Genomic DNA, 14,957 nt, shown 5'->3' on the forward strand with positions numbered 1-14,957 from the left:
GTTTTAATTTGCATTTCCCTTATCGCTAAGGAGGTTGAGCATGACCTTAGGTGTCTTTTGGCCATTTGAATTTCTTCTGTTGAGAATTCTCTGTTCAGATCAGTGCCCCATTTTTTTATTGGGTTCATTAGCATTTTAAAGTTTAGTTTCTTGAGTTCTTTATATATTTTGGTGATCAGACCTTTGTCTGTTGCAGGGTTGGTGAAGATCTTCTCCCAGTCAGTGGGTTGCCTTTTTGTCTTAGTGACAGTGTCCTTTGCTTTACAGAAGCTACTCAGTTTCAGGAGGTCCCGTTTATTCAATGTTGCCCTTAATGTCTGTGCTGCTGGGGATAAACGTAGGAAGTGATCTCCTGTATCCATATGTTGTAGAGTACTTCCAACTTTTTCTTCTATCAGGTTCAGTGTGTTCAGACTAATATTGAGGTCTTTAATCCATTTGGACTTGAGTTTTGTGCATGGTGATAGATATGGATCTATTTTCATTCTTCTACACGTTGACAACCAGTTCTGCCAGCACCATTTGTTGAAGATGCTCTCTTTTTTCCATTCAATACTTTTAGCTCCTTTATCAAAAATTAGGTGTTCATAAGTTTGTGGGTTAAAATCAGGGTCTTCTACTCGGTTCCATTGGTCGACTTCTCTGTTTTTATGCCAATACCAAACTGTTTTCAATACTGAGGCTCTGTAATAGAGTTTGAGGTCAGGGATGGTAATGCCTCCAGACGATCCTTTATTATATAAGATTGTTTTGGCTATCCTGGGTTTTTTGTTTCTCCATATAAAGTTGATTATTGTCCTCTCAAGATCTGTGAAGAATTTTGATGGGATTTTAATGGGGATTGCATTGAATCTATAAATTGCCCTTGGTAGAATTGCCATTTTTACTATGTTGATCCTCCCTATCCAAGAGCAAGGGAGATCCTTCCATTTTCTGGTATCCTCCTCAATTTCTTTCTTCATTGACTTAAAGTTCTTGTCAAATAGATCCTTTACTTCCTTGGTTAGGGTTACCTCAAGATATTTTATGCTGTTTGTGGCTATCGTGAAGGGTGATGCTTCTCTGATTTCCATCTCTGCTTCCTTATCCTTTGTGTATAGGAGGGCAACTGATTTTTTGGAATTGATCTTGTATCCTGCAACGCTACTAAAGGTGTTTATCAGCTGAAGGAGTTCTTTGCTGGAGTTTTTGGGGTCGCTTATGTACACTATCATATCGTCTGCAAATAATGAAAGTTTAACTTCTTCCTTTCCGATTTGAATCCCTTTGATCCCCTTATGTTGTCTTATTGCTATTGCTAGAATTTCAAGCACTATATTAAAGAGGTATGGAGAGAGTGGACAACCTTGTCGTGTTCCTGATTTTAGTGGAATAGCTTTGAGTTTCTCTCCATTTAATTTGATGTTAGCTGACGGCTTGCTATAAATAGCTTTTATTATAGTTAGGAACGACCCTTGTATTCCTAATCTCTCTAAGACCTTTATCATAAAGGGATGTTGAATTTTGTCAAATGCTTTTTCAGCATCTAATGAAATGATCATATGGTTTTTTTCTTTCAGTTTATTTATATGATGGATTACATTGATAGATTTTCGTATGTTTAACCAGCCCTGCATCTCTGGGATGAAGCCTACTTGATCATAATGGATAATTTTTCTGATGTGTTCTTGGATTCGGTTTGCCAGTATTTTATTGAGTATTTTTGCGTCGATGTTCATGAGTGAGATTGGCCTGTAGTTCTCTTTCTTGGTTGTGTCTTTGTGTGGTTTTGGTATCAGAGTAACTTCAGCTTCATAAAAGGAATTTGGCAATGACTTCTCTGTTTCAATATTGTGAAATACATTAAGGAGTATAGGTATTAGGTCTTCTTGGAAGTTCTGGTAGAATTCTGCATTGAAGCCATCTGGACCTGGGCTTTTTTTGGTGGGGAGGTTTTTTATAACAACTTCTAATTCTTCGCGACTAACAGGTCTATTTAGATTGTTCACCTGATCCTGGTTTAACTTTGGTATATGGTACTTATCTAAAAATGTGTCCATTTCTATAACATTTTCCAATTTTGTGGCATACAGATTTTTGTAGTAAGATCTAATGATTCTCTGAATTTCCTCTGAGTCTGTGGTTATGTCTCCCTTTTCGTTTCTGATTTTGTTAATTTGTGTATTCTCTCTCCGCCGTTTGATTAGTTTGGATAGGGGTTTATCAATCTTATTGATTTTCTCCATGAACCAGCTTTTTGTTTCATTGATTCTTTGGATTGTTTTCTGTGTTTCTATTTTGTTGATTTCAGCCCTCAATTTGATTATTTCCAGTCTTCTACTTCTCCTAGGTGAGTCTGCTTCTTTTTTTTCTAAAGCTTTCAGGTGGGCTATTAAGCCTCCAATGTGTGCTTTCTCCGTTTTCTTTAAGTGGGCACTTAATGCTATGAATTTTCCTCTTAGCACTGCTTTCATAGTGTCCCATAGGTTTGAGTATGTTGAGTCTTCGTTTTCATTGAATTCAAGAAAGACTTTAATTTCTTTCTTTATTTCTTCCTTGATCCAGGTGAGGTTCAGTAGTTGACTGTCCAGTTTCCATGAGTTCATAGGCTTTCTGGGGATAGCATTGTTGTTGAATTCTAACTTTAATCCATGGTGATCTGATAAGACACAGGTGGTTACCGATATTTTTTTGTAACTGTGTAAGTTTGCTTTGTTACCGAGTATGTGGTCTATTTTCGAGAAGGTTCCATGAGCTGCAGAGAAGAAGGTATATTCTTTCCTATTTGGGTGGAATGTTCTATAGATGTCTGTTAAGTCCATTTGATTCATTACCTCCCTTAATCCTCTTATTTCTCTGTTAGGTTTCTGTTTGATTGACCTGTCCATTGGTGAGAGAGGAGTGTTGAAATCTCCTACTATTAGTGTGTGTGGTTTGATGACTGCCTTGAGTTTTAGTAACGTTTCTTTTACATAAGTGGGTGCTTTTATATTAGGGGCATATATATTCAGGATTGAGATTTCATCCTGGTGAATTGTTCCTGTTATGAGTAAAAAATGTCCCTCTCCATCTCTTTTGATTGATTTTAGTTTGAAGTCAACTTTCTTAGAAATTAGTATGGCCACACCTGCTTGTTTCTTAGGTCCATTTGCTTGATAAACCTTTTCCCAGCCCTTTACTCTGAGTAGATGTCTGTCTTTGTGGTTGAGGTGTGTTTCTTGTAAGCAGCAGAATGTTGGATCCTGTTTTTGTATCCAATCTCTTAGCCTGTGCCTCTTTATAGGTGAGTTGAGTCCATTGATATTAAGTGATATTAATGACCAGTGGTTGTTAACTCCGGTCATTTTTCCTTTCTTTCTTTCTTTCCTTTGGTAGTAGAGTTTGTGTGTTTCCCTTCTTCAAGTTGTGCTGGTGAAGGGTCTTTAGATGTCTGAGTTATTGTGGGCATTGTTGGACTCCTTGGTTTGTGATTTTCCTTCAGTTACTTTCTGAAGGGCTGGATTTGTGGCTACGTATTGTTTAAATTTGTTTTTATCCTGGAAAACTTTGTTTTCTCCATTTATAGTGAACGAAAGCTTGGCTGGGTATAGTAGTCTGGGCTTGCATCCATGGTCTCGTAGTTTCTGCAGTATATCTATCCAGGACCTTCTGGCTTTCATGGTTTCCATAGAGAAATCAGGTGTAAGTCTGATAGGTTTACCTTTATAGGTAACTTGACCTTTTTCCTTTGCAGCTCTTAATATTCTTTCTTTATTCTGTATGTTTTGTGTTTTGATTATTATATGACGAGGAGATGTTTTTTTTTGATCCAGTCGATTTGGTGTTCTGTATGCTTCTTGGACCTTCAAAGGAATATCTTTCTTAAGGTTGGGAAAGTTTTCTTCTATAATTTTATTAAATATATTTTCTGGACCATTGAGCTGTACTTCTTCTCCTTCTTCTATCCCTATTATTCTTAGGTTTGGTCTTTTTATTCTGTCCCAGATTTCCTGAATGTTTTGTGATGAGAATTTGTTGGTTATGCTGTTTTATTTGATCAGAGTGTTTATTTTCTCTATGGTATCTTCAGTGTCTGAGATTCTTTCTTCTACCTCTTGTAATCTGTTGGTGGTACTTGTCTCTGTAGTTCCTGTTCGTTTATTCAAATTTTCCATCTCCATCCTTCCCTCGGTTTGTGTTTTCTTTATTACTTCTACTTCATTCTTCAAGTCTTGAACCGTTTCCCTTACCTGTTTGATTACTTTTTCTTGTTTCTCTTGGTTTTCTTGGGTATCTTTGAGAGATTTATTCATTTCCTCTACCTTTTTGTTTGTAATCTCTAATTGGTTGTGGCAGTTTTTCACCTCCTGTTTAAGGTCCTCTATTATTTTCATAAAATTCACTTTTGAGTCGAATTCTTCTAATTCTTCTGGATTAGGGTGTACACTTCTCATTTCGGGATTCCTGGATCCTGGTGATGTCACGTTGCCTTTCAAGTTGTTGGGGGAATTCTTGCATTGGCGCCTGCCCATCTTTTCCTTCAAATGGAGCTAGGAGAGGCCTGATGTCTTGGACCAGTCTTTGCTGTGACTAACTCTCTAGGTGTATCTCCTCAGTGTAGGGGCAGGAACCGTTCCCTTCCAGGTGAACTCCTCAACACCAAAACATGGATGCGTGGTATTCCAATGACCCGCGTAAAGAAGGCCGAATGCAAGGGGTCGGGCGGGGTCGAGTAGAACACAGGCGACACTGCAGTACAAGCTGGAGGTGCCTGCGCTCCCTTTCGGGGGTTGCTGAGGCCTGCCCGCTGCTCTGGTTGGGTAGCCTTAGTGTAGGGGCGTTTGTGCTCTCTACCGGGACCGTCCGCCCCAGGATAGTACACACTCACCCATCCCGATGAAACTTCTCGGCACCTACACAGGAACTCCTGGATGCCCCAATGAGCCAGGGACTAAGGGAAGTAGGGCGCAGGCAGAGCAGGTCCAGCAGATCACAGCAGAGACTGCAGCCCCAGCAGCAGGGGCCCGCTTTCCCTGGCGGGGACCTTGAGGCCTGCCCTCTGGTCAGGGACTCACTGCTCTGGGTTGGTAGCCTTAGTGAAATGGCAGGAAACTGTTCCACAGCTAAGGACCTTGCAGACAAGGCAGGTTTGGGGGTGGGGGTGGGGGCGGGTGTGTAGGAGAGCAAGCCCTGCAGCAGGAGCTGGGGGAGGGGTGTTTGTGCTCTCTACCTGGACAGTCCGCCCCAGGATAGCACACACTCACCCGTCCCGATGAAACTTCTCGGCACCTACACAGGAACTCCTGGATGCCCCAATGAGCCAGGGACTAAGGGAAGTAGGGCGCAGGCAGAGCAGGTCCAGCAGATCACAGCAGAGACTGCAGCCCCAGCAGCAGGGGCCCGCTTTCCCTGGCGGGGACCTTGAGGCCTGCCCTCTGGTCAGGGACTCACTGCTCTGGGTTGGTAGCCTTAGTGAAATGGCAGGAAACTGTTCCACAGCTAAGGACCTTGCAGACAAGGCAGGTTTGGGGGTGGGGGTGAGGGCGGGTGTGTAGGAGAGCAAGCCCTGCAGCAGGAGCTGGGGGAGGGGTGTTTGTGCTCTCTACCTGGACAGTCCGCCCCAGGATAGCACACACTCACCCGTCCCGATGAAACTTCCGAAGACACCTGTTTTATCCAAAAGTACTGCCACACACATACTCAGATAGAAATTTCATGTTCATATTACATAAACACACAAATTTATAATCACTAGATATATTTCACAATATGAACAGATTTTGTATATGATATGATTTATCCACTCTTTCACAGTTTCACAAAGTTAAAAACAATTTGTTGCTCTCTGGCCTGTTCCTTATTTACAAATTATTACATGATTCATTCACCATATTAATATACAGTGATTTAACAAATTATTTTAAAATAGGCATAACTGTAGTTTAGTATCAAGAGTTGGCATTACATTTTAGCACAGAAAATTGAAAATGTAAATTCTTCTTTTTTTTTTTAACATTCATTCGGCAATAAATATTTAATTAAACAGTACTTGGGTGACAGATGATGCCAAGTTCAAATATGGTTACGCAGTGTGGGAAGAGATAGAAAAATTCAAATTTTTCCTGACCCTCCACCACCTAATCTTACTTATCTTGCCCCCAAAGCACTAAGTGTCAGGGTTCCTTGCACACTGTCAGTCTGTTTCGTGACGTCCATGGAGGCTTTAAAATGATTAAGGCCAGCTCTTCTTAGACAACTGTCTCTAGTTCCAAGTTAACATTCGGTAGTCGTCCTCTTCTGCAATGTCAGCGCCGGGTACCAGTAACTGACCCCGGCTTAACTGACCCCGGCTTGTCTGTGCTGGGTGCGGATGCTGCCGTTGCCTTCCTGGCCCGAATGTGGGAGGCGAAGGCAGTGAACATTTCTTGAGCAGTGAGGTGGGCGCCGCGCATAATCAGGCGATACCCGTCTCCGAATACCACGTCCACGCAGGGCTCGGAGCCGTCGCGCCTCACGTCGGCGATCACCGAGCAGTTGAGGTTTGTGGCATGGACCTTCTCGCTGCTCACCGCCTGGAGAAAGGTCCTTGTCGATTCCACGTTCTTCTCAAACGGGCAGAACTGAACTCGAACCAGCTTGACCGGCCGCAGTCCCAGCCGAGCTAAAGCCGCCGCCATGGTTACCTCTGGAAATGTAAATTCTATGTTCAAAACTGAAATATGGGTATGAACAAATATAAGGAACATCATTCTAGCTTTCAAAAAACTAGGAAGATACCTAACCCCATGATACTCCTATATATTTTCTTAACACAGATTTTCCACATAACTGACCTAGAAATTATTTCATACCTCACTGCTGCCTGTGTGTCTTTGTCTCATCCAGAGGAGTAAAATGTTTTCCCATGCCCTTTAACCCTCAAATATTACAGATATGCATTTCATTATAGAAGTAAATGAGATATATGCTTGAAAAAGGTAATAAGAAATATATAATTCATATTTGGAGGTTCAACTAAATAAGATGACAAAGCTGTTTAGTATCAGTAGAAATGAAAGAAGCTACTGTAGTACAGTACAAAAAGTCATATATTTATTTTTCAGTAACAAATAGTCAGATTAAAATCTTTCCACATTTATAATATACTTAAAATAAATATTGATTTATATATCATTAATAATAGTTAATACCATATTACCTTTCCAGTTCCAATAAGCATCCAACAGTGGTATTTTAAATAATAAATTTAATATGTAAATTAGAATGCATGATCTTATATTAATTTAAATCACTTTCTTCAATAGAAAAATAAATTAACATTTGATAGGAAACTATACTAGCTCATTTATTTGATACCAAGTAAGAGTTTTCTCCAAAAACTTGACAAAAATATTCATAAGAATAATTCTAAAACAGGTGCCTATTTTTTTAATCCCTTTACTACTAAGTACTACTAGGATATTTAATAATGTAATATATTAAATCAACTATGATTAGTCAAATTTTAATATTCATTTTTTTTCTGTAAGAATTTATAAACACATTCTATTTTTGTCATTATACATTCTCACATTTCTTCTTAAATTTGAGCATACCCAAATAGTCTTTTTTTCTCAGAATACCCATAAATCTTTGTTGATTAAATTTGCAAGGAAAGTTATGTCACACATTAAATTACAGGTTAAACAAATAATCTCTAGATGGTAGTCTACAAAGTAAATGATATTTCAGTAGTGAACAGGCAGACATTAGTAACATGATTTAGATACATCTCATGGGATTGTTTGCACTTTTTATTCTAGTAGGGTTCAGAAGACTGACCCAACCATTCACTTTACCCATAATATTCTTCATATAGGAGAGACTGATATGATACTGCCATCAGGAAAGAAATGAGAAAAGAAAAAATAATTTTAGATAAATAAAATTTCTATATCATTTATAATATTTATGACTCAAATGAAATGAAAGTTTTATATTTTCTCCAAAAAACAAAGAGTAAAATAAAAAATCATAATGTGACAAGCAAGCAAAAATAAAATGTTTACTTGAGATATACACAAAATTCTAACAAATATATGCATTCACATGGATATACTAGCATCACTTAGTCACTTATAATATCAAAATATAGAAGTAATTGAAATGTAAGAAGATGATGGATGGATTAAAAAATAATATCAGGTACTCAATGGCATATTTTAAAGCATAAAAATAAGTGAAATTCTCATGTATACATTCACATAAGGGAACCCTAAAATTTGCTAAATGAGATTGGGCACATTGCCATCCTGTTGAGGATGGAGGAGGCATTAAGGGGATCTGTTCCTCTCTAGTAGACAACCTCTTATGGAAAAATTCAGGAGAGAAGGAGGTGGGATCATCAACTTTAATACTTGCACTACCCTTTCAAGACTTCAGTCTAGTTTTAATCAAATGGAAACAGAATTGACCCTGATCAAACTATGAGCATCACACAATATTTCAAAAGTCTTTAAACATGGAATGGGACTGGTAGGAAGGAGAAGAGTGTTTATAGACATGGAACGGGGGAGTTTGCAGGGAAAGGAATAACAGCAATATATTATATATACACATATATTTATGAAATTATCAATCAAGTACCTTAACAAAAACTAAAGAACAGAAAAATTCCTTATGATATGCTTTTTATGTATAATGGGACAAGCAAACGTGTTTTAGAATAGAAGTTTGAACAATTATCATAACAATGTTGACTTAAAGTTTATGCTTTCCAATACTTATACTTTAATTGAAAATCATTTGATAGTAAATAGGAGACTCTGTATTTGAAGTTTCTAGTTTATTTTAATGTCTTTACCTAACAGTATTATAAAATTAAAATAATTTAATTAACTAAACTCTCTAATAAATGTTGATATCCATTACTAGTAGTTTTTCTTTTCTTTCTTTTAGCTTTATATCTAAATGTCTTATTTAGCATATTTATTGGTGTGACGATAATGTGTGACCATGGAAATGCTTACGAAGGTAAATATTTAATTGGGGCTGACTTACAGTTCAAAACCTTAGTCCATTGTCATCATGGTAGAGAGCATTATGACCATTCAGGCAGATATTTAACTGGAGAAGGAACCGAGTTCTACATTTCTATATACAGGTAACAGGAAGAGACTGTAATACACTAGGATTGGCTTCAGCTTCTGAGACATAAAAGCCAAGCCCCAGTGATACATTTCCTTCAACAACATCACACCTATTCCAACAAGGCCTCACATCCCTATGGAGCCATTTTCATTTAAACTACCACACTAATAACATGATCTCATATTAAATATATGAAAGATGCAAGTTTCTAAATGATACATCATAACACAAGATTCCAGAATCATTACATAAAATTGTCAATTATTTGTGAATTATTACTGACAAAATCATCATACATAAAACCTAAACACATGGATATTGTCTTACATGTCTCTCATCCTAAATGTTGTGAAAGGTTTATAAATTCTAAAATAAATTAAATATATACTAAAGAGATGAATTCTGGAAATATTTAACAAATAATGTGGGATATTATTACATATAATATATCATGTTTTGTTATTGATTAAGTATTTAAATATATCAAATGTGTTCATATGAACAAATGATTTCCATTCTCCATTTATCTTAATTAAATAGTATACAGACTCAGTCAAGCTCATATCACCTAAGTATACTAGAAAGAATATAAATGTAAGATATTGTATTTATTCACCCTGTGGTTGTCCAGAAACTGCATAATATTTGCGCAGGAATGAATGACTTTTCTCTCAAATTCATGTGGGTCTTGATAATAGACATTAAGTTTCTAGTGTGGAATGCCTAGTAGCTCATAAACTAAAGCCAGTAAGGCCAAATCCACAAATTAAAGGAACCTAATGCCTTCAAACATTAATGAACTCACAGAATAATTTCTATTACCTTAGCTGAGTGGCAAAATGCTAAATTTGTTTTCATATTTTACTACTGTCTGGAAATTTCCCATATTTATTTAGTGTATATTCAAACTATGCCAAGTGTAAACTGATAATCATAATTGAGTACAAAAATGTAAACTATTAATGAACATATTTATGTTTTTATGTATGAGTATAAATTAGTCCAGAATAATAATATTTATTTCATTTAATTACTGCACAAATAAAAAATGATTTACCATTCATGGCCTTTTTTGATTCAAAGAAACTTTTCTAAATGATTTATGAATATACCTAACATGTAAAGACTATTTAAATAAAAATAAAGACTAAATAAAAATATTTATTTGATTCAGATCAATCCTAAATTATTAATATTTAAAATTCTAAAGTTTTATATATTTGTGTACTTATTTTATTCTGTGTATATGTTTTTTCGCCTGCATATGTGTTTGTGTACCATGTGTATGCTTGTGATCAGAAGAGGAACTCAGATCTCCTGGGACAGATGATTGTGCCTCACTACATAGGTGCTGTCTATTAAATATGGTTTCTGCATTCATGGCTGAAGTTCAAGTTGGTCCATGGCTTTTTCAGAGGTTATGATTAAGGGACAAAAATAAAGTAATTTTGTGTACCTGTATAACATTATTCTGCTCAGCATTCTAGGTAGACACAAGGTCAACTCTTCCAGAGAAGGCAGTGGCAGTGAGGTAGGTGGTGTCATTTGCTTCAGCTTACAGCCAATGATAAGTTGATTACCCTTCAGAAAATAACCCCTACCAATGTTCATACTGTCAATCTTAATTAAATTTAGTGGATCTAAAAGTAAAATTATTAAAAAAGGGTCATTGAAGTAGAATGGGAACTATTTTGGTAGTAGCTATGGGGTATGGAGGAGAAAGACCTCATATAACAGGGAATAGTGTTCAGTATAATTATGACACATTGAATATATTTATGAAATGGAGAAATATATTATTAGGATGCTTTCAAAGTTTTGAGGTACATTTTTACCAAATTCTAACAGTACAGTATTCAAATTCTCTTAGTAAAAAACTATAAACTATAAAATCTCAACATATATATGTTTCCTCAAAAGCCATTTTATTCTATATTCAAATGCAAAAAAGTAAAGATAATAAAGCATTATTAAAACATGATCAGCTTTGGAAAAGTTGACATCTGAAATACATTTTAATTTCTAGGTGACAAGATAGAAATTAATTAAAATGTTTATTTTGTAAAATCATCTCTGACAAATACTAACATGTTTTGAAGGAAGACACACTACTATGAGAATACTGTGGGAACCTCTTCAGCTAATAGCCTATAAGACAGAAGGCCACTTGGGCATGGTCTCTTATCCTATAAATGCAGTCGTAAAGCTTGCAACCTCTCTCTCTTGAGGGTGGTATTTGGTTCCTATTCCCTGTTCATGCAGAGGACTATGATCTGTGGGTCTACCCCGAAATAAAGAACCCTTTATTATACTCAATTCTGAGCTAGTGTGGGGCTAGTTTGTAGAATCCATTTACATTGGGTGTCCATGTGGTGTGGGAAAACAATCCTATGTCTGTCAATTATGTTTTTTTTTTATTGAAAAAAAATTTTTCGCCTCCTCCCCGCCTCCCATTTCCCTCCCCCTCCTCCCGCCCCTCTCACCCTCCCCCCACTCCTCTTCTCCTCCCTCTCTAGTCCCAGGAGCAATCAGGGTTCCCTGCCCTGTGGAAAGTCCAAGGTCCTCCCCCCTCCATCCAGATCTAGGAAGGTGAACATCCAAACTGTCTAGGCTCCCACAAAGCCAGAACCTGAAGTAGGATCAAAACCCCGTGCCATTGTCCTTGGCCTCTCGTCAGCTCTCATTGTCTGCCATGTTCAGAGAGTCCGGTTTTATCCCATGCTTTTTCAGTCCCCGTCCAGCTGGCCTTGGTGAGCTCCCAATAGATCGGCCCCACTGTCTCAGTGGGTGGGTGCACCCCTCGTGGTCCTGACTTCTTTGTACATGTTCTCCCTCCTTCTGCTCCTCATTAGGACCTTGGGAGCTCAGTCCGGTGCTCCAGTGTGGGTCTCTGTCTCTATCTCCATCCATCGCTAGATGAAGGTTCTATGGTGATATGCAAGATATTCATCAGTATGGCTATAGAATAGGTTCATTTCAGGTTCCCTATCCTCAGGTGCCCAAGGAAATAACTGGGGACATTGCTCTGGGCATCTGGTAGCCAATTATGTTTTAAATAATGCTGATTAGTCAGTAGCCAGACAGGAAGTAGAGGTGGGGTAATAAGAATAGAAGAATTCTGGGAAGCAGGAAGCTCCCTTGGCAGTTCTACCCAGATCACCAAAGAAGCAGGATGTGAGCTGGCCTGCTGAAAAAGGTACTGAGCCATATGGCCTACATATACTAGAATAATGGGCTGGTATACATTATAAGAGCTAATACATAGCCTAAGCTAATGTGTCAATCAGTTTATAACTTATAACCTCTGTGCGATTTCTTTGGGGCTTACCAGCTTTGGGAACTGAGCAGGACAGAAATCCCAACAAGCAGACCCTCATGTTGCACCCATGTATTCTCAATTCCACACCTACCAGGACCAGCCTCAAAGGTCTCTAAGGTCTGTGGCCCAGAGCGTCTCCCACACCCACCTGACTGAATTTATTTCATCAAATATGCAGTTTTAACCCAAACCTCACCACAGCAGAGTGACGCGTGACAACATAGAACAGAAATTTCTAAAAGAATTCTAGTTAAGGTTATCAAAGCCTGTGCTTATTTTTAATGGAATGTAGTTTCCAAGTTTAAAAGCTAAATAAACAAAATTATGTTAAATTATTTTGGTTTGTGACTCAAACCTCAGATTCTAGAGGTAAACCTACTTTCAAGAGAAATTCAAATGACTATGCTGTATGGTTAATTTTTCATTTAGAGCTTTGTTTGTAGGTCAAGCAAAATTCAAACATAAATGAATAAATCCACCAATTAAAAATCCACAAAAATTATTTGGAGCTTTTTGGTTAGGCAAAAAGCACTTGAACCCTTTTTACCCAGTCCCTTATTACTTTTCACAGAATACACAATTGACCTCTGATGCTAAGAAAAATTCTAAAATTTAGATAAAATATCTCAAATCTTCCAACATAGAGATGGATTTTAAGTCACAAGTACATGTACCACTGTTGATGCTGCCGTTCCCTTCCGGAACAATATCTCTGAATGATTTCTTCTCTGCTGCCTCAAATGTACCCGCTGAGTTTCTCATCAAGCACATTGGTCTCTCCCTGTTGTTCTCCCACAGCCAGGTGGCCTTCAGATTTCCTTTTGACTCAGGTGTCAGCATGACAAAACTATTGATCTTGGCTGACAGCATGCATCTATGTTGAAGTGTTTTGCTTAGTTCCTAGACTACACTTCAAAGATCCTCATTTTGCATCTAATAGAGGAATGGTTAATTAAGAGAGGTTGGGGAAGGAATGCCATGGGCAGAATACATTTTATCATAAAATGTATTTTCAATAAGGCTGGAGAGATGATTTAGTAGTTAAGAGCACTGGCTGCCCCAGAGGACCTGGGTTCAATTCCCAATACACACGTGGCAGCTCACAACTGTCTGTAGTTCCAGTTCCATGAGATCTTGCACCTTCACAGACATACTTGCAGGAAAAAAATGGATGCACATTAAATAAAAATAAGTTAAAAAAGAAAAGTATAAGTTAATAAAATACCTTAGAAAAAGAGGAAAGCCATTACATATGCCCAGATTGTGACTTCACTATTATTGATGTACGTAAATCAGTTTATTATTTCACTCTTGAGTAGGTGAATAATCCAATATTTTACAAATAAAGGTAATGTAAATATAAAGATAATAACAAATAAACAATGTTTGCTAAACATTTACAAAAGTACTACTCAAGCCTGACGACTTTGCTTTTATATGAAGTATAACCATTTCAAAAGGCACAACCTTTATATGCAACATTACTTATTATTCTCTTAAAAGAATTCTAAAGGAGAATTCATTATCAAACATCAAAAAACAAAGTATTTCTTAATATTTAAGATAATCCTGTTTGACAACATAAGAGACAAGACTATTGTATATATTAAATTAAAAGCATAAAAATGGATTGTAAAATAAAATGTATTTTAAACATGATGTCTACAAATTACCACAAACTATTACAGTTTTAAATAGCAAGACACAGTAGTATCAATAGTGTCTGTGACTTTATCTTTGATGCAAATTACAAAAGCATTAAAGTCAAATTTAGCACTATCTCAAAAATTATAGTAGCTAGCTACTCTAAATCTTGCAATTTTGATACTGTAAGTAGGTATATGATTTATACTACTTTTATTTGTCGTTTGACTATTTTTAATGGTAGTATTCTATCCTTTCATTCCCATGATTGAAAGTATTATCCTGGTCAATCACACTTAGGTCTAACCAGTTGGTCAAAATAAGCTCAATCTTCAACAAGGATAGGTTCTCTGAGGCAGTACTATCTATCCCTCTAGTTTATACCATGCATAAATACCAGAAATCTCATGTGTCAACATCATTGTGTATTTTTCTCCATTCATAACTATTCATAATTATTGTGGCATATTCACACATAAGCTGTATACTTACTAATTCAAAGAAACATAACCACACACATGCTATATAAATACACTTCACAGTTCCTTACATCAGTGTGAGATGCTTTGTTTAGGAAAAGAAATCTCTGAGGGTGACAAATAAAATAAATGTTATTTTAATAGCTTTAATTCTGTTACTATCAGAAATTTTTTTCTCATTTTTAAGAATTTGATGTTTCTATTATGCATGGTTGTTAGCTGAAGTGAGTCATTGCAAAAGCCTTGTTGAAGCATTAATGTCCAATAATACTAAATACAGGTGAAAATCTAAATTTTCGTATTCTATGAGCTGATTGACTGTCAGATGTTGGTACCAACTGTTCCCACAGCCTACCACTGATTTTTTGCTTTAAGTATGTTGCTGGAGGATAATAAGGTAATGTCCATGATTTGAAATTCTAAGTCCT

The 14,957-nt window shown here is 37.0% G+C and overlaps 1 protein-coding gene across 1 annotated transcript; it reads right to left on the bottom strand.

Annotated features, from left to right (window-relative positions):
• Positions 1–6,131: 6,131 nt before the first annotated feature.
• On the bottom strand, positions 6,132–6,637 carry LOC130888181 (39S ribosomal protein L53, mitochondrial-like). Its single transcript, XM_057791085.1, has one exon. The coding sequence runs from the start codon at positions 6,633–6,635 to the stop codon at positions 6,264–6,266; it is 372 nt and encodes a 123-aa protein (XP_057647068.1). The 5' UTR covers positions 6,636–6,637; the 3' UTR covers positions 6,132–6,263.
• Between the last annotated feature and the right edge of the window lie 8,320 nt (positions 6,638–14,957).

This window comes from Chionomys nivalis, chromosome 16 (genome assembly GCF_950005125.1).
Source record: "Chionomys nivalis chromosome 16, mChiNiv1.1, whole genome shotgun sequence".
In the NCBI taxonomy this organism is placed as follows: Eukaryota; Metazoa; Chordata; class Mammalia; order Rodentia; family Cricetidae; genus Chionomys; species Chionomys nivalis.

Bases quoted from the DNA above. Each gene is read 5' to 3' on its own strand.
- LOC130888181 (XM_057791085.1), bottom strand. From the start codon at position 6,635: ATGGCGGCGGCTTTAGCTCGGCTGGGACTGCGGCCGGTCAAGCTGGTT.